The following is a 22,378-nucleotide window of genomic DNA, read 5'->3' as shown; positions in this document are numbered from 1 at the left end:
ATATGGATTTTTTTATTGTTGTTGTTTTCAATTAGTTGTAATGACTAAATCTCCAGGAAAAATCACCCACAAAAATCCCATAAATATATGGCTTTGCATATTTAAAGATTTTCATCCCCCCAATAGTAACAGAAATCACTTCTAAAGACCATTTTTAAAGCCGGATGGCTTTGGGCAGGCCACTTCTCTTCCCCTCCTTAGGTCTCATTTACTTCTTTTATAAATGAATAACTTGGATAGAATAATTTTCCCAGAGTCTCTTTGGCTGTAACATTCTGTGATTTAATTATATTCATCCTAGAATGGATTAGATATCAAGTAAATTGACAATTGCTAAGGAGAAGAAAGTTTTCATCTTAGTAATATTTGTATCAGCAATGAAAAAAAGATTCAAGATAGTTAGGAAAGATGCCCTAGCTTGACATAACTTTTGTGCTTACGTGAAAAATGTGAAAGAGTTTAAACAGCATATGGCCTTGACTTTGGGCCTTTCTTTATATTCCTCGTTTATAACCATGTAGCTATTTCCCAATGGCTTTTTACCTGTGTGTACCCTTCCACCCTGCCAACTTATTATTTGCTTTATAAACCTCAGTATGTGAATAAAAAAGTCTTTTTCTTTTGGTTTGGACACGCTTCATATTTTATAATAAAGTCTTTTTTTTTTTTTTTTTTTTTGAGACAGAGTTTCGTTCTTGTTGCCCAGGCAGGAGTACAATGGCACGCTCTCAGCTCACTGCAACGTCTGCCTCCCAGGTTCAAGTGATTCTCCTGCCTCAGCCTTCTGAGTAGCTGGGATTACAGGCATGTGCCACTACGCCAGGTTAATTTTGTATTTTTAGTAGAGACAGGGTTTCTCCATGTTTGCCAGGCTGGTCTGGAACTCCTGGCCTTCTTTTTTTTTTTTTTTTTGAGATGGAGTCTTGCTACGTCACCTAGGCTGGAGTGTAGTGGTGTGATCTCAGCTCACTGCAACCTCTGCCTCTCAGGTTCAAGTGATTTTCCTGCCTCAGCCTCCCAAGTAGCTGGGATTACAGACACCTGCCACCATGCCTGGCTAATTTTTGTATTTTTAGTAGAGACAGGGTTTCACAATGTTGGCCAGGCTGATCTCGAACTCCTGACCTCAAGTGATCCGCCCACCTCAGACTCCCAAAGTGCTGGGATTACAGGCATGAGCCACCTCATCGAGCCCATAATGAAGTCTTAAATCAACTTTCTTCAGGTATAATTTATGTAAGATGAAATGCACCCAATTAAAATATACATTCAATGAGTTTTGGCAAATTTGTTCACCCATATACCACTAACACAATTAAGCAGTAGAACATTTTTATCATCCAAAAAAGTTTCCTGTGTGGCCAGGCATAGTGGCTTGTGACTGTAATCTCAGCACTTTGAGAGACCGAGGAAGGGGAGTCACTTGAGCCCAGGAGTTCGTGACCAGCCTCAGTAACATAGTGAGACTCCTGTCTCTATGAAAATGAAAAAATTAGCTAGGCCTAGTGGCATCCACCTGTAGTCCTAGCTACTCAGGAAACTGAGATGGGAGGATCACTTGAGCCCAGGAGTTCAAGGCTCCAGTTAGCCATCATAAGGCCACTGTACTGCAGCCTGGGCAACAGAGTGAGACCTTGTCTCAAAAAAAGAAAAAAAGTTTCCCGTGCCTCTTCCCAGTTATCCCTCCACCTCCTGCTCTAGGCAACTGTTGATCTGCATTTTGTCACTATAGATTAGATTTGTCTATTTTAAGTGACGAACAAAGTTTAAACTTGTGTTTTCTTAATCTTGGATAGTGTTCATATATTTGTATTGTTTCAATCAGTTTTCTTAGTTGTAAGCAACAGAAAACAATCTCTGGCTGATTTAAGCAGCAGAGGAATTTGTTGAAAGGAGATGGACAGCTCATGGAATTGCTGGGAGGCTGGAGAGTCGAGTTTGGGAAGAATCCCATAGGAATGGCCAGCAGCAATGCCTAAATCACATAGTACAACTGTCCTAGTGAGGAAAGCACTGAAAGCAGCACCTTGAATTTCCTAATATGTTTCTAACAGATAATGGTCACCACCACTACCCTCACTGCCACTGCTGTCTTAGAAGGTAGAAAGAATATCAAGTATCTGCCTTAGGAATTCTTTTTGCAACTGCAAGTGTTAATTGGGGTAGGTGCATCTGAGTGGTATATCCCAGGTCGTGTATCTAGCATGCCTTAGCTGCAAGGAAGTCTAGAAGAACCTGGCGTATTCAGCCTCTATAGTGGGAGGCATCTGATCAAGTCTCATAAGGCAGGGGAATTCTTCAAACTTAGGAAGGGGTTAAAATGCTGGATGGCTAAAAAGAGGGCCAGTATCCACAACACTGACTGTGTGTTAGACTGCATTCTCACCTTGCAGCTTCATGTCTAATGGTCGTGTCAGACACAGCACATTTGCTAAGCACTTCCTGGGTGCAAAGGAGTATACCAGGTGCTGAAAGTGGGGACAAGGCTATCAAGGAACATACTATTTAATGGAATAGAAACAGATGCATTGGCCTTCATATCTGCTCAAGTTTTTTCTCCTTAAGATAATTTTCCTGGGACTGGGTGTGGTGGCTCACACCTGTAATTCAGCACTTTGGGAGGCCAAGGTTGGAGGATCACTTGAGCCTAGAAGTTGAGAACAACCTGGGCAACATAGGGAGACCCCATCTCTACAAAAAAAAAAAAATCCAGGTGTGATGGCATATGCCTGTGGTCCCAGCTATTTGGGAGGTTGAGGTGGGAGGACCACTTGAGCCCAGGAGGTCAAGGCGGCAGTGAGCCATGATTGCATCACTGCACTCTATCCTGGGTGACAGAGCAAGGCCTTGTTTGAAAAAAAAAAAAAGAAAGAAAATTTCCTTAAAATATAACTTGCTAATAAAACCAATAGGTCTTAATTAATTGATTTGATCCAAATAAGAATGTAGCATATTGAAAAACTACCCTAAATTTGAATAATGAATTTCATATGTATTCACAAAATATTTACCGTTATGCTAAATGTTTACTCAACTTAATATTTTTCCTCTTCTGAAATTGCATGTACCTCAAGCTGTGTTCATTTCAATTTTTTAAAGTTAATATATGAAGTAAATCCAGTTTCTTTGACAGTTTTACTTGTTATCCCTTACTCTTGATTTGAATTGACAGGTGCAGGGGAGAGGAGGTGGCCTGAGCCAGGACGATGAGGATGCAATGTTGAAGAATAAGCTGGAGAAGAGAAGTAACCGGCACTATGGAAAAAAACAAAACAAAGCAAGGTCAGATTTTTCTATGTCTTGCTTTAGGACTTAGGATTCAAGGAATATAGGTTTTTGTCTTGTCTTACCACTGTCTCGAGACATGACAAAGTATGTTAACTATTTTCATTTCCCTATCATCATATAATGACTATGAAGAATATAGACTGGGTGCTGAAAAATTAGGAAATGCTATTAGAATTTGGTCTATGTTGTTACTTTATTTTTCTTAGCAATAACTTTAGGACTGCCTCAGAACAACATGCTGGGTAAGGCCAAGACACAGATTCAACTACTAGACATCTATCACCTTCTAGACTAGCCTAGAAGCATAAGTGCTTTCTCTTTTAATCTTTACCGTGTAAAAAGTAGATTTACCATACAGAAGTAGATTCTCTTATCGTCTCCAATTTACAGAAGAGGAAACAGTCATAGGGAAGTCAGGTGACAATTACAAAGTATCAAAGTTAGGTCTGGGATCTGGATCTTTCCTCCCAAGCCCTGATTCTTGTTATTATACCAGGCTGTTGGGACATAGTATGAAATCGTCTAAATAATCTTTACTCAAGCTTATGCAGGAAGTTTGGGTAACCTCAAATCATATGGATTTTATAGGGACAGCCTTCTGTGTGTATAAATTCTGGGCTAAGTTTATGTATTATTTATGGACTTAAATACCGAAGTTGGAGGGGTTTCCTGTACCAGCATGCCTTAAGAGAACAATATACACATCCACAAAACCAAATGTTTGCAACCAGGGACTTCCTCTATAAACTGCTTGATGCATACAGTGTGACACACTGGAGACGAAGCTAAATGGATAAGCAACGAGCTGAATGTTTTACATGGATTGCCTCATATTTATGGCCAACCAATGTGGTTCTGAAAAGTACATTCTAGGCCGATCTCTTTTTCTCTCTAGGTTGTGAATGGTTTTCTTTTCTTTTCTTTCTTTTTTTCTTTCTTTCCTTTTTTTTTTTTGAGACAGAGTTTCGCTCTTGTCGCCCAGGCTGAAATGCAATGGCACGATCTCAACTCACTGCAACCTCCACCTCCCGGGTTCAAGCAATTCTCCTGCCTCAGCCTCCCGACTAGCTGGGATTACAGGTGCCTGCCACCACACCCAGCTAATTTTTGTGTTTTTAGTAGAGACAGGGTTTCACCATGTTGGCCAAGCTGGTCTTGAACTCCTAACCTCAAGTGATCCACCCGCCTTGGCCTCCCAAAGTGCTGGGATTAGAGGTGTGAGCCACCACGCCTGGCCTGTGAATGGTTTTCTGCAACCTACTACTTCCTCTGTGTGTGCCCTGTGTTTCTCGAAGTCTAGTATTATACATTACTGTTTTCTTCTGCCTGCATCCTTCCCAGAACCTTTCTGTTGACAATTCCTTTTATCAGCCCTCTTGCCCAGGAGGACAGCAAGATTCGCTTAGCTGAACTTGGCAGTGACAGCAGGGCAGAGTTCAGAAGTCTGGCAAAGATCAGAGGTGGAAGAAGTAGAGGATACTTTATGCAAGCTCGCTGAGATCACTAAGTGCCTGGCTAAGAGCCGCCTTCCTGACTGTAGAACTGTCCTCGCAGGTCAATTTCAGTTAGCCTCAAGAACATAAATGAGACACTTCCTGCAAATTCCTTTCTGGCTATTTAATAATCACACCTCATTCAGTTTGGTTGAGAAACTTCCCTACTGTGGTAGAATGTGGTTTTCTATTGCAAGAGTATATCAGGTAGATAATGGTTTAGTGATTAGGATGTGTGAATATGGACACCACCTACTTCAGCTCATTTTTTATTCCCCGGAATCATTGGTTTCTTGTCATGCGGGCACATATGTAGGATCCTGTAAGTTCCCTTATTCCCTGCATGTATCTGGAGAAGATAGGGGCAGAATGAGTAGTGTTGATTAAACAAAGCTCTTTCTCCCTGCAGGAGAGAATGAACATATGCCGGTGAATAATCCTTCCACGCAGATTTACCAGGTAAAGACAAATAGATTGTTTCGAATGCTCCCATGTATAATAGCGATGACTGACTATTCTTTATGTGTAGATGTTTTTAGCACTCACAAGTGCTTCCGCATATATCGTTGCACTTGTTCTCTTAACAGGGCTGTGAGACAGGCACCTCAGTGGGTCCCGCCGCTCACAGTGTACTTTGGAGAGAACTGAGTTTTTTTTTTTTGAGACAGGGTCTTGCTGTGTTGCCTAGTCTGGTCTTTAACTCCTGGGCTCAAGCTCAGCCTCCTGAGTAGCTGAGGCTATAGGTGAGCACCACTGTGCCTGGCTGAGAACTCATTATTGAAAGACAAGTTATCTTGTTTATAAAATGCAGCACTACCACCCCCACCTCAACTCTGCTCCTCTTGCCTACTGCCCCCGTCGCCATGGCCATTACACTGCAAGATAACATTTCCATCAGAGAGGAGAGGGCAAAATCTGTTTTTCTTACTTTTCTATTTTAGCAGGGAGAATTGAGAATGAAAAGGGGGGTAACATTGCAAATGTTCAAATATCTGTACAGGAAAAACTTTCAAGCTCTTTTTAAACAATGGGAACAATTTGCTTTACAAGGAAGATAAAATTTCTGCAAACATCTTTGCGGTAAGAGTCACATGAGATTGCTTTGGTCCTCTAAGTGGTATTTACTTGGCTTCTGTCTCCCAACTGTAAATTTAAAGTACATCTCTGTTCTTAAAAATCATGGAACTTTATTCTGACATAATTTGTAATATAAAAGCAGCTTGGGCTAGGGAAACCCATGCTTCTCTCCAGACTTCAGGCAGTGCTGTGTGGAATACGTGAAAAGGAAGAAAACATTGACAGAGCTTGGTGGGGGTTGGGAGAACGGATGCTTTCAAAGTTGATCTAAGGTTTTAAGCCCTGGTAACTAGGAAAAAGAGTGCTCTCTCAAGCAGAAATACAGGAGTCCAGAAGAGTAGATAGTTTAGGGGAAACGTTATTTAGATTTGTCGAGTTTAAGTGACAGTAAAGTGAAAATGACAAGTAGTTCCCATAATTATCATGTAAGAGATCATTGCTATAAACCAAATTAGGGCAAGTCAACACAGGATTATGAAAACACTATTTAACTGTATTGCCCCTAGACTCAGGCCAGTTATAGGATGAATGGGGGAAACAGCCTCATTTCAACTGAGTATACATTTATTAAGCAGTTACTATGTGTAAAGTCTACTGCTTGGCCTCATGGCAGATTAAACAGATGAAACAGACATTCTCATTGATTTTTATGTGTCCACAACCTGAAAAACACATAGAATACTAGCTCTTACAAGGTAGGCTGTTGAAAGAACTGTGATAGAGGCATTGATACAATTCTGTGGGGAAGGGATGAATTAGTATTGACTGGAGGATTTGAGCTTGGTACTTAAGGACAAGTTGATCATTTGACAAGTAGGCATAGGTAACGTTGTTTTGGGCAGGGGGACTAGCTTGAACAAAGGCCTAGAAGCAAAAAATGGGTCTTCACTCAGTGCTGCTTTGATGCCTCACTGGTCCAAGTCCTCCAGACGCTTTCCCTGCCCACTTCCCCTCTGTTCTCATCTGACCTGTGTATAACATTTGAATGAGTATGAGTACCTCTTTAAAGTCAGGTATGATTTAAAGTCTATTATAGATTTTATGTAGGTCACTCCCTGAATGTTGGCTAAATATAGCCGCAGTGGGGGTGGCCTCATTATCTTATTGCACTACAAATCCTAGTACATCTGTTCGCAGTGGAACGCACAAAGCAACGGAAGTGAAGTTGGTCTATATGACCTCTGTGATGCTATTATAACCCCATCCTTGTTTTAAAAGAACAATTCCTAAGCCCCAGTCTGTTTACTCCAAGCAACATTTAACCAAAAGAAGAAGAAGAAAGAGGAGAAGTAAAGAAAGAAGAGAAAGAGAAAGGAGGGAAGCTGGGGAGGAGTTAACCATAATAGAACAAAATCCATACTAGAAGGGAGGGCACCAGAAGCAAGATATAATATTTTGGTAATTCTCTATCTCATTTTATTTTCTGGATAGATCCTATCCCTACCTGACATTATCGTATGTATCACCTTGTTTTTTAATTTTCTGTCTCCTCATCTAGAATGTAAGCTCTAAGGGCAGGAATTTAGTCCATTTTGCTCTCTGTTGTATTCTCAGTGTAAAGTACAATGCCTGGCATATAATACATATTCAATAAATATGAGTTGAATGAATGAATGGATGACTATATTACAAGATGTCTATATTGCTTTGAGCCAGGAGGTCTCATGCAGTCATTCAGTCTTGTGCCAAACAGTGTTGGAAAGATTTTGTCTGGTTCTTTGGAAAAAAAGAAGAGATCCTCACTTCATACCTTAATCGAAACAAATGCCAAAGTGGATTAAAGGTTTACATATAAAAGAATTCAAACCATAACATTTTAAAATAAGTGAATATTTATCTTGTCTCCAAATGTGAAATGTCTAAGTTAAAAAGCACTGGAAGAAATCACAAAGAAAGAGATTTGAGAGTTGATCCACATTACAATTTAAACTATTTCCATCATGAAAATATTTTAAACAAATTCAGAGGCAAATAACAAAATCAGAAAGACACAACAACTATTTCAAAGGTTTAATTATAAATAAGTAGTTCATGAAGGTCAGTAAAAATGGAAACTTCTAAAACCCTAGTAGAAAATTAGCAAAGAACACAGACAGTTTACCAAAGTAAAATTATAGATAGCTAAGAAAAAGTTGAAGCTCAAAGAAGCAATGATTAAAATAAGGAGTATTATATTTTCACTAAATAGCAAATAATAATTAATAATATTTAGTTCTGGTGAATGTGTGTAATTGTTAGAAACTTTTAGAAAAGTCTATTCCCTATTTCCTTTTTCTCTTATCCTTTGTCCACTGCACATACCCCTCTCAAAGTCGTTGAATCAGAGCTCTTTTCCCGAGTCAGGCTTCTCTTGCCTGACTCGTTTTACCCTAGATTACTTCATTTTGCGTATAGATTATTAAAATTATTATCCCATTAACATGAGAGGGGATCCCATAATTAAGGCAACAGATGTGGTAACTGCACAATTTAGTGCTAGCCCAACACTCACACTAATGATTTAAACTCCAGCTGTGTTTTAAGCTCACTTGTAGCCTTAGGAATGTAAACACTGTGGCTTCTTCTATTTCTATTGTTTTATATATTTTATTATTCAAGGTATGTTTTTCTAAATCCATGAATTTAGGATATTACATATCATATATAATGTTTCCAAGAATATACAGCCATATTGCTATAACTTTTCAAATCCTCTGGTCAAATATAATTTGTATAGTTATTAATTAGTTGAATATATTGCCTCTCTGTGATATAGTAATTTTCCCTTTGGGTCAGATACTACCTAACATCTTTGACCCACAGGCATTTCATATTTAGGAATTTATTCTAAGGAAATAATCTGAAATATATATAAAATTTTAAAACAAAAACATAATATGACAGCCTTAGTTACAACACTGAAAAATTACAAGCAACATAAATTTCCAACAAAAGAGAATGGGTAGGTAAACTCTGGCAAATCCATAGGATGGAATATCATGTAGCCATCAAAAGTAGACATTTAGAAAAATTTTGAAGGCTATTGTAAATGCCTTGTTAGAATATTAGGAGGGAAAAAAGAGAGGTAGAATCAAAATGTATCTGCAGTGTGATTTCAACTGTATAAACATCTGCATTTATATGCATAGAACAAAATAGAAGGAAACGTGAGTGTTAATGGTTATACTGAAATAATGAAATTTGGAATGATTCTATTTGGCGATTCTCTTTTTTCTTCATTTTTCTCTGTAATGAAAATAATTTAAGAAAATAAGTGATGTGCCAAAAGGACCTCTAATTGAAACACTATGGGAACCAGTCCTACAGTAATAGGTTTCATCGTCAAAACCTGCCATTGAAAGTTTTCTAGGATTTGTAAATCCTGATTGAGACTCAGTCTCTTTTTGCCATTGAGGAATGTTCTTCTGATACTAGAGAAGTTAACTCTTCTAGGCCTGTGGTGTATCCAGGGATCGATAAGCACACCAGGCTGCATGTCAGTCTCAATAAGGCCCTGCAAGAATGACTTGAAGGGTCAGCTTCTGCAGGGAATGTAGAGGAGTAGATATGGGAAGTTTACTCTCAACATTCAGATTACTTGCTGCTCACTTTGTATTTTAAATTATTGGAAGATTGAAGTTGGCAGAAAACTCGTGTTGCTTCTGCAGTGACCCTGGTTTAGGGGGAAACCAAAGCAATTACCTTGGTCTCCTTGCCATCGTGTATGTGCCACTGCGAAACACCTGGCTTTTGCTTTTATAGAATTGTAGGAATTGGGAGGTTTCCCAAGCCTTGACATTTATGACTTTACAAGGTTCCCAAGGCACAGGTCCAGTCCCCCTAATTTACCTCTTGGTAGCCTCCTGGCCTGGGTAATGTGGCAAAAAGGAAGAAATGTCCATAAAACACAAGTTGAAATTTGTGAAAATTAAGTATGAGGCCTGAGGGATCTTTCATGAAAAAAAAAATTGGAAGACACTGACTAAAATTCATCTTAAGAAGAGTTAAGAAGCCAAGAAAAGAAAGAAAATTGAGAATCAGAAATTAAGAGCAGGAAATAGGAAGAATTCGGACTCCTCTCCCCTATTTCTTTGAGCATAAGATGCCCTCTGTGGTACCGTAGGCTTCGAAGTACAAGTCTTCCCTGAACCTACCTCCAGTGGGAGCCCGCCTCCAGCGGCAGGATGGAGGGATCATAACCTCTCTAGAGCAGCTTCATGAAAAAATCAACGAGATGAGGAACGTGTTCAACTCGCTGGAGAACAAGGTAGACACCCATTTCTAATCCTTGGGGTGGGCTGTGGGCTGTCAAAAAAGAAAGCTGAAGAGAGCAGAGAAAAGTTGTTAAGATCGTGTCTTCACAGTATTTATTGTTTACAAGGGAGTGGTCAGGTTGGTAGTTGAAAACCGCTCTCTGTAGGGGCTAAAGATACTAAGATCCCTCAGCATCTTAAAAGTGACATGTTGCATCAGGTGTGTGTCCTCCTGACGGCTTCCCCTCCCTGGCTGGTCAGGGCTGTGAAGCTGTTTACAAAGCAGTAGCAACACTTCAGTGGCAGGTACTCATGGAGCTCAGAGTAATATGTTGGTAGGAAATGGGCACATGACTTAAAAATAGCTTCAGAATTCCCAGAGTTCCTATGTCACCTGGCTGTTAGGGGAAAATTTTAATAATTTTTTGAGAGCTGGGATTCTGCAGGGAGGAAGGTCCTTTTCCTAGGAGTCTGCAGCTGCCTTTTGGTCTCTGCAGAAAACTCTGCCTAAGGGAGCAAGGATAATGAAACCTATTTCTGTTGGATAGTGGTTCCCTTTTTATTATTTTTTCCAAGCAGGAAACCTAAGTGAATGTCACTAAGAAGAATGTCAGCTTTCCTTCTTCCAATTTTAAAACTTGCATGCATTTTTGATTTAATGTTATATAGCCATCAATTTTATTTATTTTGCTCACAGAAGATACATTTACATAATGAAAAATTACCAGATCAGAAAGTGGTTGATCTGGTGATTTAATCCACCATGATGACTGAATTAAGACATGAGCCAAAATCCATTGCAAAGATTAATTATAATTAAAAATGATTGAAATGAAAAATAGATTGCTCATGATGTTTCCCAGCCTTCTAGCCCCAAATACCTGACAGGCCCTGCTTTTTTTCCTCAGAATGATCTCTCTGGTTCCTCTCATTTCTCTCTATTCCCAGCAATCCTTTGTAAGGCACAATGAACCACAAAATCCTATATTTTAAAAATGTGATATAGGAGACAAAGTCACTGTATAGTGAGTGGGAGGTGCCATTGCAGGTAGGAATCATGTGGATGACCTGATTCTGAAAATGTTCAGAAATACACATTCAAAGAAACTTTGTTAAGGTATCTGGACTTTAGTTTTCATTCCTTTAAAGTAAAAATGCTTGAGGCCGGGCGCAGTGGCTCATGCCTGTAATCCCAGCACTTTGGGAGGCCAAGAAGGGTGGATCACCTGAGATCAGGAAATCAAGACCAGCCTGACCAATATGGTGAAACTCTGTCTCTACTAAAAATACAAAAATTAGCCGGATGTGGTGGTGCATGCCTGTAATCCCAGCTACTTGGGAGGCTGAGGCAGGAGAATCACTTGAACCCGGGAGGCAGAGGTTGCAGTGAGCCGAGATCATGCCACTGCACTCCAGCCTGGGCGACAGAGCAAGACCCTGTCTCAAAACAAGACAAAGCAACAACAACAACAAAAACTTGATTATAGACTAAATCTTCTAAATGGTTCTGTTTTAAAGAGACATGTGGAGCTAAGAGTTCCTCTAAATAGAGTGTAAGATCATAAATGTCAAGAAAGTAATGTTATTATCTTATTGTTATTATTCACTTACTGTCTGTTGAAAATGCTTTTTTCATTTGTTCAATAAATAAAACTGAACTTTAGAAATGCTCCATTTTCTCCACATTTCTGTTTGTGCTTAACTTTTTGATTTACCACCTAAAGGGGGAGAAGAATGAACGTTTCTTGAACATCTATGTACCAAGTATGCGCTATGGTAGGCAGCTTACCTACATTTACTCATTTAATTCTCAAGGCAGCCTTGTGAAATAGATATTATTATAGCTATTTTATGGATGAGGAAACTGCTACAAAAAAGTTAACCAACATGCCTAAGGTCCTAGTACTTTAGGGTAGAACTAGGATTTGTACCCTTCCTGATCCAAAACACCTCTTTCATGATGTCAAAGTTGACCTACATGACCAGGACTGACTGCTGGAGGTGATTCATATCGCCATCAACAACATTCTGAGCTCCTACCATACCCTACCAGATATTTCTTTGCCTTCCTTATGAGTTAAAGCCCACCATCATTCAAGATACCGTTACCTCCTTTCCCATGATATCATCCAAGAGTATTTTTTTTAAAAAAACCTTCTTTCCTTTCAAATAAATTCTCAGTTATGCTTAGTTGTTACTCTGTTTATTCTTTAATTTCTTAAGAAAACAAGAACTGAATTTCCTTGCCTCTCATAATAACCAGAGAGAATATGACCCATTTTCTTCTTTCACAGAATTAGAAGAGTTATTGGATCAAGATTCACATACATGTTTCTTTTCAAGCAAATCTCATTTTAATCAAAGGTGTTAGAATAAACAGAAGCTTGCAGAAGCACTTGTAAACTTAATTAACAGCTTGCTTTCTTGTCATTTATCAAGCTTCAGCATGTGCTATATATAAAGAAGACACTCTTTTTCTTAGATAAATGGGGCCAAGGTTGTCTTAAGTTGTCCAAACTGAAGTACACTAGTAAATGAGGTCTGTAGATTTTCAGGAGCCTCGTTTCTCAAACAAAAGAAAAATTCAAGGGCCAATGGTGCCACTTACAGTAATTTCCAGCAAATTGAATTAACTTTTCATGCATTATTTAGTTGCAGGCCCTAGCCTCCGAACTCAAAACTGGTTTCACAGAAGCAATGCAAGAACTGTCAAGAATTCAACATGGAGAATATGCTTTGGAAGAAAAGGTTAAGAGCTGCAGATGTTCCATGGAAGAAAAAGTTACTGAGATGAAGAATTCATTAAACTATTTCAAGGTAGGCCCCTCTTTAATTTCCCTGCTGACAAGAGAATTTTGGTCTCAGTAACAGGAGTAGAAAACTTGCCGTTTTCTGGCTGGGTGTGGTGGCCCACACCTGTAATCCCAGCACTTTGGGAGGCCGAGGCAGGTAGATCACAAGGTCAGGAGTTCAAGACCACCCTGGCCAATATGATGAAACCCCATCTCTACTAAAAATACAAAAATTAGCCGGGTGTGGTGGCGGGTGCCTGTAGTCCCAGCTACTCGGGAGGCTGAGGCAGGAGAACCGCTTGAACCAGGAGGTGGAGGTTGCAGTGTACCGAGATCACGCCACTGCACTCCAGCCTGGGCGACAGAGCAAGACTCTGTCTTAAAAAAGAAAAAAATGAAAACTTGCCTTTTTCCATAGCAGCCAAATATAAGAATTTTTCCTCTGGGCCATTCATAGTTATCATGGAAAAATGTCTTTCATATTTTCTTTTTTGGAGCTCTGTGTTAAAATTTGAGGCCACAATGGAAGTAAACTTTTTAATCTCTCATTCATTCATTCAATAAATACGTATTAAAAGTGTACAGTGTGCTAGATTATGTTATATACTTTTACCCCATGTACCACGTTAAAATATAGCAATTCTTATTTTTTAGGAAGAGCTGAGCAATGCCATGTCGATGATCCAAGCCATCACTTCCAAACAAGAAGAAATGCAACAGAAAATCGAGCAGCTTCAACAGGAGAAGCGAAGAGAATCTCGAAAAGTTAAAGCCAAGTGAGTGTCTTTTAAAAATGTACCAAAGGCAAACCCATAAGCAATGGCTTCTGCAGAGGAACTGGGAACACCTTCTCCACTATCAGTATATAGCTAGCTGGCCACTGTGCTCCACGGCTCGGCATGCGACGGAGGTTATAGAATTATAAAATTGGTTGATACCAAAGATGGATGGTACCTATTACCATAGAAAAATCCATTTAATACAATATGTAAAATGAAAGTGACATAAAATGGCATGAATGCTTTGATTACAAGTGTAAAAATACATAAAATAACAACTAGAAAGATATACTTAAAATTAATGATAGTTATGTTAAGGTAGTGACATCATCAGTGATTTTCTTTTTTTATTAATTTTCTAAAATGTCTCTAATGCGATTATTATTTTAATTCTAGGGTTGAAAATAAATTTATGTAAACGATATCTGGACCAGGTTGAATCAAGTAAAGTTTCACCATTAAACATATATAATCTTTATTGTTACTTATGTGGTTTTCTTTTTCCTTTTTTCTTTTTTTTTTTGGAGACAGAATCTTACCCTGTTGCCCACGCTGGAGTAGTGGTATGATCACAGCTCACTGCAGCCTTGAACTCCTGGGCTCAAATGATTCTCCCACCTCAGTCTCCTGAGTAGCTGGGACTATAGGTGTGGCCATCATGCTAGCTAATTAAAAAAAAAAAAATTGTAGAAATGGGGTTTCCTTAAGTTTTCCCAGGCTGGTCTTGAACTCCTGGGCTCAAGTGATCCTCCTGCCTTGGCCTCCCAAAGTAGTGGGATTACAGGCATAAGCCACAGTGCTCAACTTACTTATGTGTTTTTACTATCACCAAATTGAAAATAGAAATGTAGGAATAATATGTGTGTGACCCTGGAGAATAGGTTGTTTTCAGGAGAGGACCTGCTGCTTCCTGATACTTTCGAGTTGCATTGCTAAGCGAATATAAATCATTTCAAGCAAATTGTCACCACTGCAAACTCTAAAGATCCCGATGATAAGGAAGCCAGCAACAAAAAAATAAGAATGTGGATATTATAATTAGAAGGGTGATTTGTAAATATTTGAAGTTTTTTCTCCAGCTGAGATGATGAATTAAGTTGAACCATATGAATTGCTAGTATTTGACCACTTTTAATTTTCAAAAATAGCAATTTATATAGTTCAACCTAATAATTCAGACATTTTCTTGAGTTGTTCTGAACTGAATCTCCTCGTAACCTATCAGATATTAAGAACCAGAATAGCCTTGTCTTTGTTTCTCTTTCCTAGGAAAACTCAAAAAGAAGAGCACAGCTCACAGGCCGGGCCTGCCCAAGCACAAGGAAGTCCTTTTCGTTCAATCAATATCCCTGAGCCTGTTCTTCCAAGCGAAGACTTTACCAACCTTTTGCCTTCTCAGGCCTATGAAAAAGGTACAGTTCACAAATCATACTGAATTAATCAAGTGTTTTTTCCCCAATTCCTAGGGCTTAAGAATGGGCTTAAACCCTCCATCTTTGTTAGAAGAAAATGGTGTATTGTGTAGAATTTTTCTGCTTGTAACAGGAATTCAGAAGAATCCAGAGGATCTGAGACCACGAGAGTCTGCCCAATTTTAAATATTTTCTGGGGGTGTGTGGTGGGGGGAATACTAATCTGGATACTTCTAAATTTCTATTGAATTAAAAATAATTTATTGTACAATCATTACTATGCTAACCCATAAGAGAGAAATGTTAGAAAAAAATCACTTACTCTAATAAGTTATTTTATTGGCAGTCTAACTCAGCACCTGTCTTCCTCTGGAAAACCAGAGCTGATGTTGCCTGTGGGCTGAAATAGTCACCAGTCTCATTCCTGACCTTAGGGATGTTAAAACAGATATTAAAAAATGGTACCGAAGAAACTGGCTTTCCAGTGGAAGTCTGAGTTTTGGTTATTAACTTATGTTCAACTCAGGAAAAGTAAAAAAAAAAAAAAAAAATTGCCACGTCTTTGTATCCTCAACCATGTCTAGCAAAGCACCTGCACACAGAAAAATAAATGTAGATATTAACATTGTTTAGATGACATTTCCTGTTTTTTATGGTCTCACGTAGAAAGTCCTCAAAAGAATGACTCAATGATTTCTCAACCGTCAGTGTGTCAAAGACAGGGTTGGTGGTTTTCTATGCTTAAGACTAATGGAACAATTTGGTTTATATACCATAGACAATGTATATTCTGAATAACTGAATCTAAAAATCTAAATCAAATGGCTTTTAATTGGCATACTTCAAAGTACAGATTTGCCTTTTTAATTTTTTTGTTTATTTTTTTTGAGACAGAGTCTTGCTCTGTCACCCAGGCTGGAGTGCAGTGGCACAATGTCGGCTCACTGCAACCTCTGCCTCCTGGGTTCAAGTTTTTCCCCCTCTTTGCCTCCACCTCCCAAGCAGCTGGGTCTACAGGTGTCACCATACCCAGCTAATTTTTTGCATTTTTAGTAGAGACAGGGGTTTCACCATGTTGGCCAGGCTCATCTCGAACTCCTGATTTCAAGTGATCCACCTGCCTTGGCCTCCCAAAGTGCTGGGATTACAGGCGTGAGCCACCGTGCCCGGCTTGCCTTTTTATTTTTTTACCTATTTGCGTAATTCATTGAGAGACTGATCAGTGCAGCTGGGAAAACTCACTTGATCCATCTGGGGACTGGGTTCATTGCAGGTGGCTCTATTTTCTTTCCTCTAGGACATGAACAGCTCTACATAAAAGGATGATCCTCTCTGGGAAAGAGTATAGGCTTAGAATGTAAAAGAGATAGGCTTAGAATATAAAAGTCAGTTCAATGCCAGGTCTGGAGCAGCTAAACATGTTCATAAGATAAAAGGTTACAAATTATCTTTACAAAGTAAATTTGTACATGTTTAGACAGTGTGTAACAGCCCCCAGGGACATAAATAATCACAGAATGTGTTGACTCCACTGAAAATAGCTGATCCAGATGATTTCACTGCCTACGTGGATTTCAATGAACTATTTAGTGGCAATTCCTCCTTCCTTTCCTCCTGTATAGACGTGGTCATAGTTTATTCTACTGAGTTGCTGCAGAAATTTAAGAATAATGTGCCGTGATAAGACATTCTGCACATACTTGGTGGCAGCTTGTGTTAAAACACAGGGTTCAAGAACCAAACACTCAGAAAGTCTTGGCTTATCCACTGTTGATAAAATGGTACAACTGTTATCTATTGTCCCAAAATTCAGTAGCTTAAAATAGCAAACATTCATGGTTCACAGTTTCTCTAAGTCAGGAATCTCTGTACAGCTTAGCTGAGTGCCTCTGGCTCAAGGTCTCTCATTAAGGCTGTAATCAAGGTGCTGGCCATGGCTGTCATCTCAGGTGAAGGCTCTACTCATGGGGGATCTACACCAAGCTTACTCACGTGGTTATTGACAGGCTCCAGTTCTTGTAACATGGGCCTCTCCAAATTGCTGCCTTACAATTTGGCAGCTAGCTTCTCCCATGGCAAGTGATCTAAAAGAATGCTCAATACAGAAGCCACAGTGGGGTTTTTTGTTTTGTTTTTTCCCTTTTTCTGAAACAGAGTTTTGCTCTTGCCGCCCAGGCTGGAATACAATGGCGTGATCTCGGCTCACTGCAACCTCCACCTCCTGGGTTCAAGCAATTCTCCAACCTCAGCATCCTGAGTAGCTGGGATTACAGGCACCTGACACCATGCCCAGCTAATTTTTGTTTTAGTAGAGACGGGGTTTTGCCACGTCTCTGGTCTCAAACTCTTGACCTCAAGTGATCTGTCCACCTCAGCCTCCCAAAGTGCCGGGATTACAGGTGTGAGGCACTGTGCCCGACCCATAGTCTTTTTATAACCTAATCTTAGAAGTGGTATTCCGTCTTTTCTGTCATATTCTATTCATTAGAGGCCAATCAGTAAACCCAGCCTTACCTAAGGGAAAGGATTACATAAGGATGTGAATGCTAAGGGGTGGGGATAATTGGAGCCATCTGGAGCTGCTTATCACAAATGGCTGACAGCCCCACCTGAGAAGGCAGCCAATTTATGTGAGCCATGATGCAACAACATCATTTATGTGCCTGATAATTGTAGAACTTGTCAGTTTGAAAATGTCATTTTACAGGCACAAGTATACCTTTCTTTTAGGTTCCTTTCCCCACCCAAGAAACTCTCAAGATGTTTAGCCTCCCCACTCCTGACATATTCTTGCTCGAGAAAATTGAAAACTAATTTTTTTGAAAGATATGGTTTTATTATCCATCTCTTCTTTCTTACCTCCTGTTTATTCTACCCGCTCAATATTGGCTTTCATCCTTACCACTCCTGATAGTTTTTGGTATCCTTGATACCCACCTTCTTGAAACATTCTCTTCTTTTGGCTGACACTGTGACTTCTTTGATTTTCCACCTACTTTCTGGATGCTCCTTCTTAGATTCTCTTTGATTCCTCATCACCCTCAGAATAAAGTCCAAGTTCCTTAACACAGTTTACATGGCCATGTTTTAACTCACCTCTGCTTTTCTCTTCAGACTTATATTTTGTTACCGTCAACTTCTCCCTCTGCATTCAAGCCACCCTGACATTTTCCCTCCCTCCATCCCTCCCCCTTCTCTCCCTCCTTCCCCCTTCTCTCCTTCCCTCCCCCTTTTCTCCCTTCCTCCCCTTTCTCTCACTCCCTCCCCCGTCTCTCCCTCCCTCCATCCCAGGCACTGTTTTAGGTGGTAAGATATAGGAATGAACAAAACAACAAAAATTCCAGCCTTCATGGAGCCTTTCCTCTGAGGCAAGCAGACAATAAACAAGATAAGTAAGATATGTAGTATGTTAGAGAGTGATGAGTTAAGGAAAAAAGTAAGTAAAGAGGAATTGTAATTTTAGATAGGGTGCCAGGCAAAGACCTGAAGGAAGTGAGAAAGTTCACTTATGGGTACTGAGGGGAAGAGATGGAACAGCCAGTGTCAGGGTCCTGTGAGAATATGACTGACGTGTTCAAGGAATACCAAGAAGACCAACGGGGGTAAAGCAGAGTGAACCAGGGAGAAAACAGGAGGTGCAGTTAAAAAAAAAAAAGGAACAGCAGGCATGAGTTGGAGGCAGATATTCCAGGGCTGTATGATCATTAAACGGGCTTTGGCTTTTACACTGAAATGGGAGCCATTGGAGGGCTAAGCAGAGAAGTGATAGGGTCTGGTTTATTCTGTTTTTGAGACAGGGTCTTGCTCTGTCACCCAGGCTGGAGTGCAGTGTCACAATCTTGGCTCACTGCAGCCCCAACCTCCTGGGCTCAAGCGATCCTCCTATTTTAGCCTCCCAGGTAGCTGGGACCACAGGCACATACCACCATGCCCAGCTAATTTCTGGGTTTTTTTGGGGGGGTGGGGGGTAGAGACGGAGTTTTGTCGTGCTGCCCAGGCTGGCTTACATTTCAACAGTACCATTCTGTCTCTTTTTATTATTACCATCATACCACTGCCACCACCATTATAGTTAAACAACTAGTTAACTCTTACAATATGCCAGGTAGAACTTCAAGCAGTTTACAAATACTAACTTATTTATTTCTTATTGTAATCCTTGAGGTAAGTACCACTATTATATCTTTTTACAGCTGAGAAAATAGCACTTGCCACAACTATACTGTAATTTCTTTTTTTTACTGCTCTGCCTCCCCTGTGAAACTAGAATCTCTGAGTCTGCCCCCAGTGCCGGGCTCGTGGAAGGTGCTTAATCCATGTTAGTGGAATGATCGCTAAGTGAATGCTTTCCTTTCTCTGCAGCCCAAGAGTCCAGATCTGTTCATGTAGGAGACAGTAATGTGAAGGGAATGATGGGTCCTGGTAAGTGACTCTTCTCTTAGTTTTCTTTTCTTCCAACAATTCCATTCTTTTCCTCTTCTATCTTCCCTGCTTCCACTTCCTCAGTTTCAAACCAGGCATGAAAGAACTCACAACAGATAAAGTTACGAAGTTACGAAGATTCCAAGATGTGTACTAGAGCAGGTCAGTGACTCATTTGAACCAAGAAGAGAGAAGGGCTAGGGAAGCTTAAGACAAAACCAGTATGTTTCATTCTTTCTGGCTTATTTCAATGACTAATGAATTCACATTTGCCAAAAACTTGCAGGTGAATGTAGCATGACATAAGTTTTCCGTGGATCACACACTGTATAGTTTAATTCAAAAGTTACTTACTTTTACATCTGTGTAGTGCAGGTAATAAAGAAAGGACTAAATAATAGAAAAGAAACAAAAGAAGATAAAAGAAAACAAAATTTTAAAAAGGATTTACTTAATTGACAATTCAGAATTTTATAAATTATTTAAGCTTCCCTCTCTCCTTCCTTTCTAGCATTAGGGTCAAGGGGAAAATGGCCAAATAAGACATTGTTTTGGCACCCTTCCTCCTCCTCTTTCTGTTTCTCTTTCCAGGAGTGCTCCAGCATCTGGTGTGCTCACCTGAAAGGAAGCAGATACAAGGAGTCAATACATACTATAAATTAGCTATACTATTTGATAAATTCATTTTAAAAAACTCCTTATATAGTAAAGACTAGGTATAAAGCATAGAGGATGTATAGACCAGAAACAGAGGGAACCCCGTGCAGCTGTGGACACTTTTGATCTTTAATTGGTATATTTAATCCTCAAGGGATAGTTGTACCCAAACAGAGGCAGATTCGTTAAGAGTTAGCAACAAGGCTGGGCACGGTGGCTCACGCCTGTAATCTCAGCACTTTGAGAGGCTGAGGCAGGTGGATCACCTGAGGTCAGGAGTTCAAGACTAGCCTGGCCAGCATGGTGAAACCTCGGCTCTACTAAAAGTATAAAAATTAACTGGGTGTGATGGCGCACACCTGTAATCCCAGCTCCTTGGGAGACTGAGGCAGGAGAATCACTTGAACCCGGGAGGCAGAGGTTGCAGTGAGCCGAGATCGCCCCATTGCACTCCAGCCTGGGTGACAAAAGCGAAACTCTGTCTCAAAAAAAAGAAAAAAAAAGTAACAAAGTTTTTTTTTTTTTTTTTTTTTTTGAGACGGAGTCCCGCTCTGTCACCCAGGCTGGAGTGCAGTGGCACAGTCTCGGCTCACTGCATCCTCTGCCTCCCGAGTTTAAGCCATTCTCCTGCCTTAGCCTCCTGAGTAGCTGGGATTACAGGTGTGTGCCACCACGCCCAGCTAATTTTTTATATTTTTAGTAGAGACAGGGTTTCACCATGTTAGCCAGGGTGGTCTCAATCTCCTGACTTCGTGATCTGCCTGCCTTGGTCTCTGAAAGTGGTAACAAACATATTTTTAAAAAAGATTTTGATAGCAGTTTTTTTTTGTTTCCCCACCCCTCCCCCCACCCCACCAGGAGTGAACCCAACAACTCCAGAAGCAGAAGAAAACCTCAAGTCTTGCCTCTCGGCTGATATCCAGTCCAAGGGCCATCTCCCATCTGGCATGTGGAGGCAGCCTAAGGATGGTAAAGAATGGGGTGAAGAATACGTCACAAAAGACCACCCAGATAAACTCAAGGAGGCTGGCCAGGGTAGACACAGCTCCTTGGAAAACGTTTTATGTGAAACCTCCTTAGCTGGTAAGTTCCAAGGGGGAATGCAGGCTAATAGTTTAAAGAATGGGATGTACCAGAGCTTTGAACTCAAAGGCGAGAATCCTTGCAGTTTAGATTCAGTGGACACATGAAGCCACCTAGTTCCTGGTTTCCTTTTCAGATGAACTAAAGCCTATAGAGGTAAAGGGACTCATTAGAGGTCACAGGGCCAGTGACTACCACCTTGATTCTGCGTGTTCAAGATACTTAGTAATGGAGTGCTATGGGGCGGGGGCGGGGGGGGTGGAAGGCATAAGGTTGGTGGAGAAGAAGGCAGAACTATTTAGCCAGTTATGTGGAATCTTCTAGAAACAAGCCTTTCATCAACAGTCTACCACCAAAATATCACACACTGCAACGGAGCCTGTCCTCCCTCCTTTTTCCCTCCTTCCTTCCCTTCATATCACAAATCATTGCTGAACACTTACTGTGTCAGACAATGGCATTTCCCCCTGGCTATTTGTGGGGAGGTAATTTTTTAAAATTATTTTGAATTTTTAAAATCAAATACATGAAAAAAAGTATTAAAAGGTTTGTTATGAAGAAGAGTGCTAACAACTTTAAACTCTTTTGACAGTTTTTTCTGGTACTTGCTTCCATGTTTTCTTTTGGGGGGCACGGGGGAGGGAGAATGGCAGGCTCAGACTGGGTACGCAGTCTTCCCCTGCTTCTATGTTTTTAAAAGATGTTTAGCCAGGCATAGTGGTTCACACCTGTAATCCCAGCACTTTGGGAGGACAAGGTGGGAGGATCCATTGGGCCCAGGAGTTGGAGCCAGCCTGGGCAACATAGAGAGACCCCTATCTCTACAAAAAATAAAAAAACAAACTAGCTGGGCCTCCTGGTATGTGCCTGTGGTCCCCGCTACGTGGGAGTCCAAGGTAGGAGGATCACTTGAGCTCAGGAGGTCGAGGCTGCATTGAGCTATGATAGCGCCATTGCACTCCAGCCTAGGCAACAGAACAAGACCCTAACTCAAAAAAAAAAAAAAAGTTTTACACTATTTTTTTTTACTAATACTTTATTGAAGGTGAATTTACATAGAGTAAAATTCACAGAGCTTATATTTAAGCTAATAGACATTTTACATGGGTCTATCCCCTGTGATCACCACCCAGATCAAGACAT

The 22,378-nt window shown here is 40.2% G+C and overlaps 1 protein-coding gene across 13 annotated transcripts in view; it reads left to right on the top strand.

The window, feature by feature from the left end:
• ARHGEF33 (Rho guanine nucleotide exchange factor 33) overlaps positions 1-22,378 on the top strand; it is a 108,298-nt gene that overhangs the window by 26,204 nt on the left and 59,716 nt on the right. For 11 of the 13 annotated variants that reach the window (XM_030800538.1, XM_030800531.1, XM_030800530.1 and 8 more), the window contains exons 3-10: positions 3,173-3,282; positions 5,191-5,240; positions 9,961-10,104; positions 12,743-12,907; positions 13,537-13,658; positions 14,931-15,073; positions 19,436-19,495; positions 21,011-21,235. In XM_030800538.1, coding sequence (XP_030656398.1) covers positions 3,258-3,282; positions 5,191-5,240; positions 9,961-10,104; positions 12,743-12,907; positions 13,537-13,658; positions 14,931-15,073; positions 19,436-19,495; positions 21,011-21,235 — 934 coding nt within the window. In that variant the 5' untranslated portion in view covers positions 3,173-3,257. The remainder of the gene's footprint in view (positions 1-3,172; positions 3,283-5,190; positions 5,241-9,960; positions 10,105-12,742; positions 12,908-13,536; positions 13,659-14,930; positions 15,074-19,435; positions 19,496-21,010; positions 21,236-22,378) is intronic. The other 2 variants (XM_003262762.4, XM_030800542.1) reach the window with 1 other exon arrangement.

Source organism: Nomascus leucogenys, chromosome 19 (assembly GCF_006542625.1).
Source record: "Nomascus leucogenys isolate Asia chromosome 19, Asia_NLE_v1, whole genome shotgun sequence".
NCBI classification, from domain to species: domain Eukaryota; kingdom Metazoa; phylum Chordata; class Mammalia; order Primates; family Hylobatidae; genus Nomascus; species Nomascus leucogenys.
This window is presented reverse-complemented; position numbering and strand designations above follow the sequence as displayed.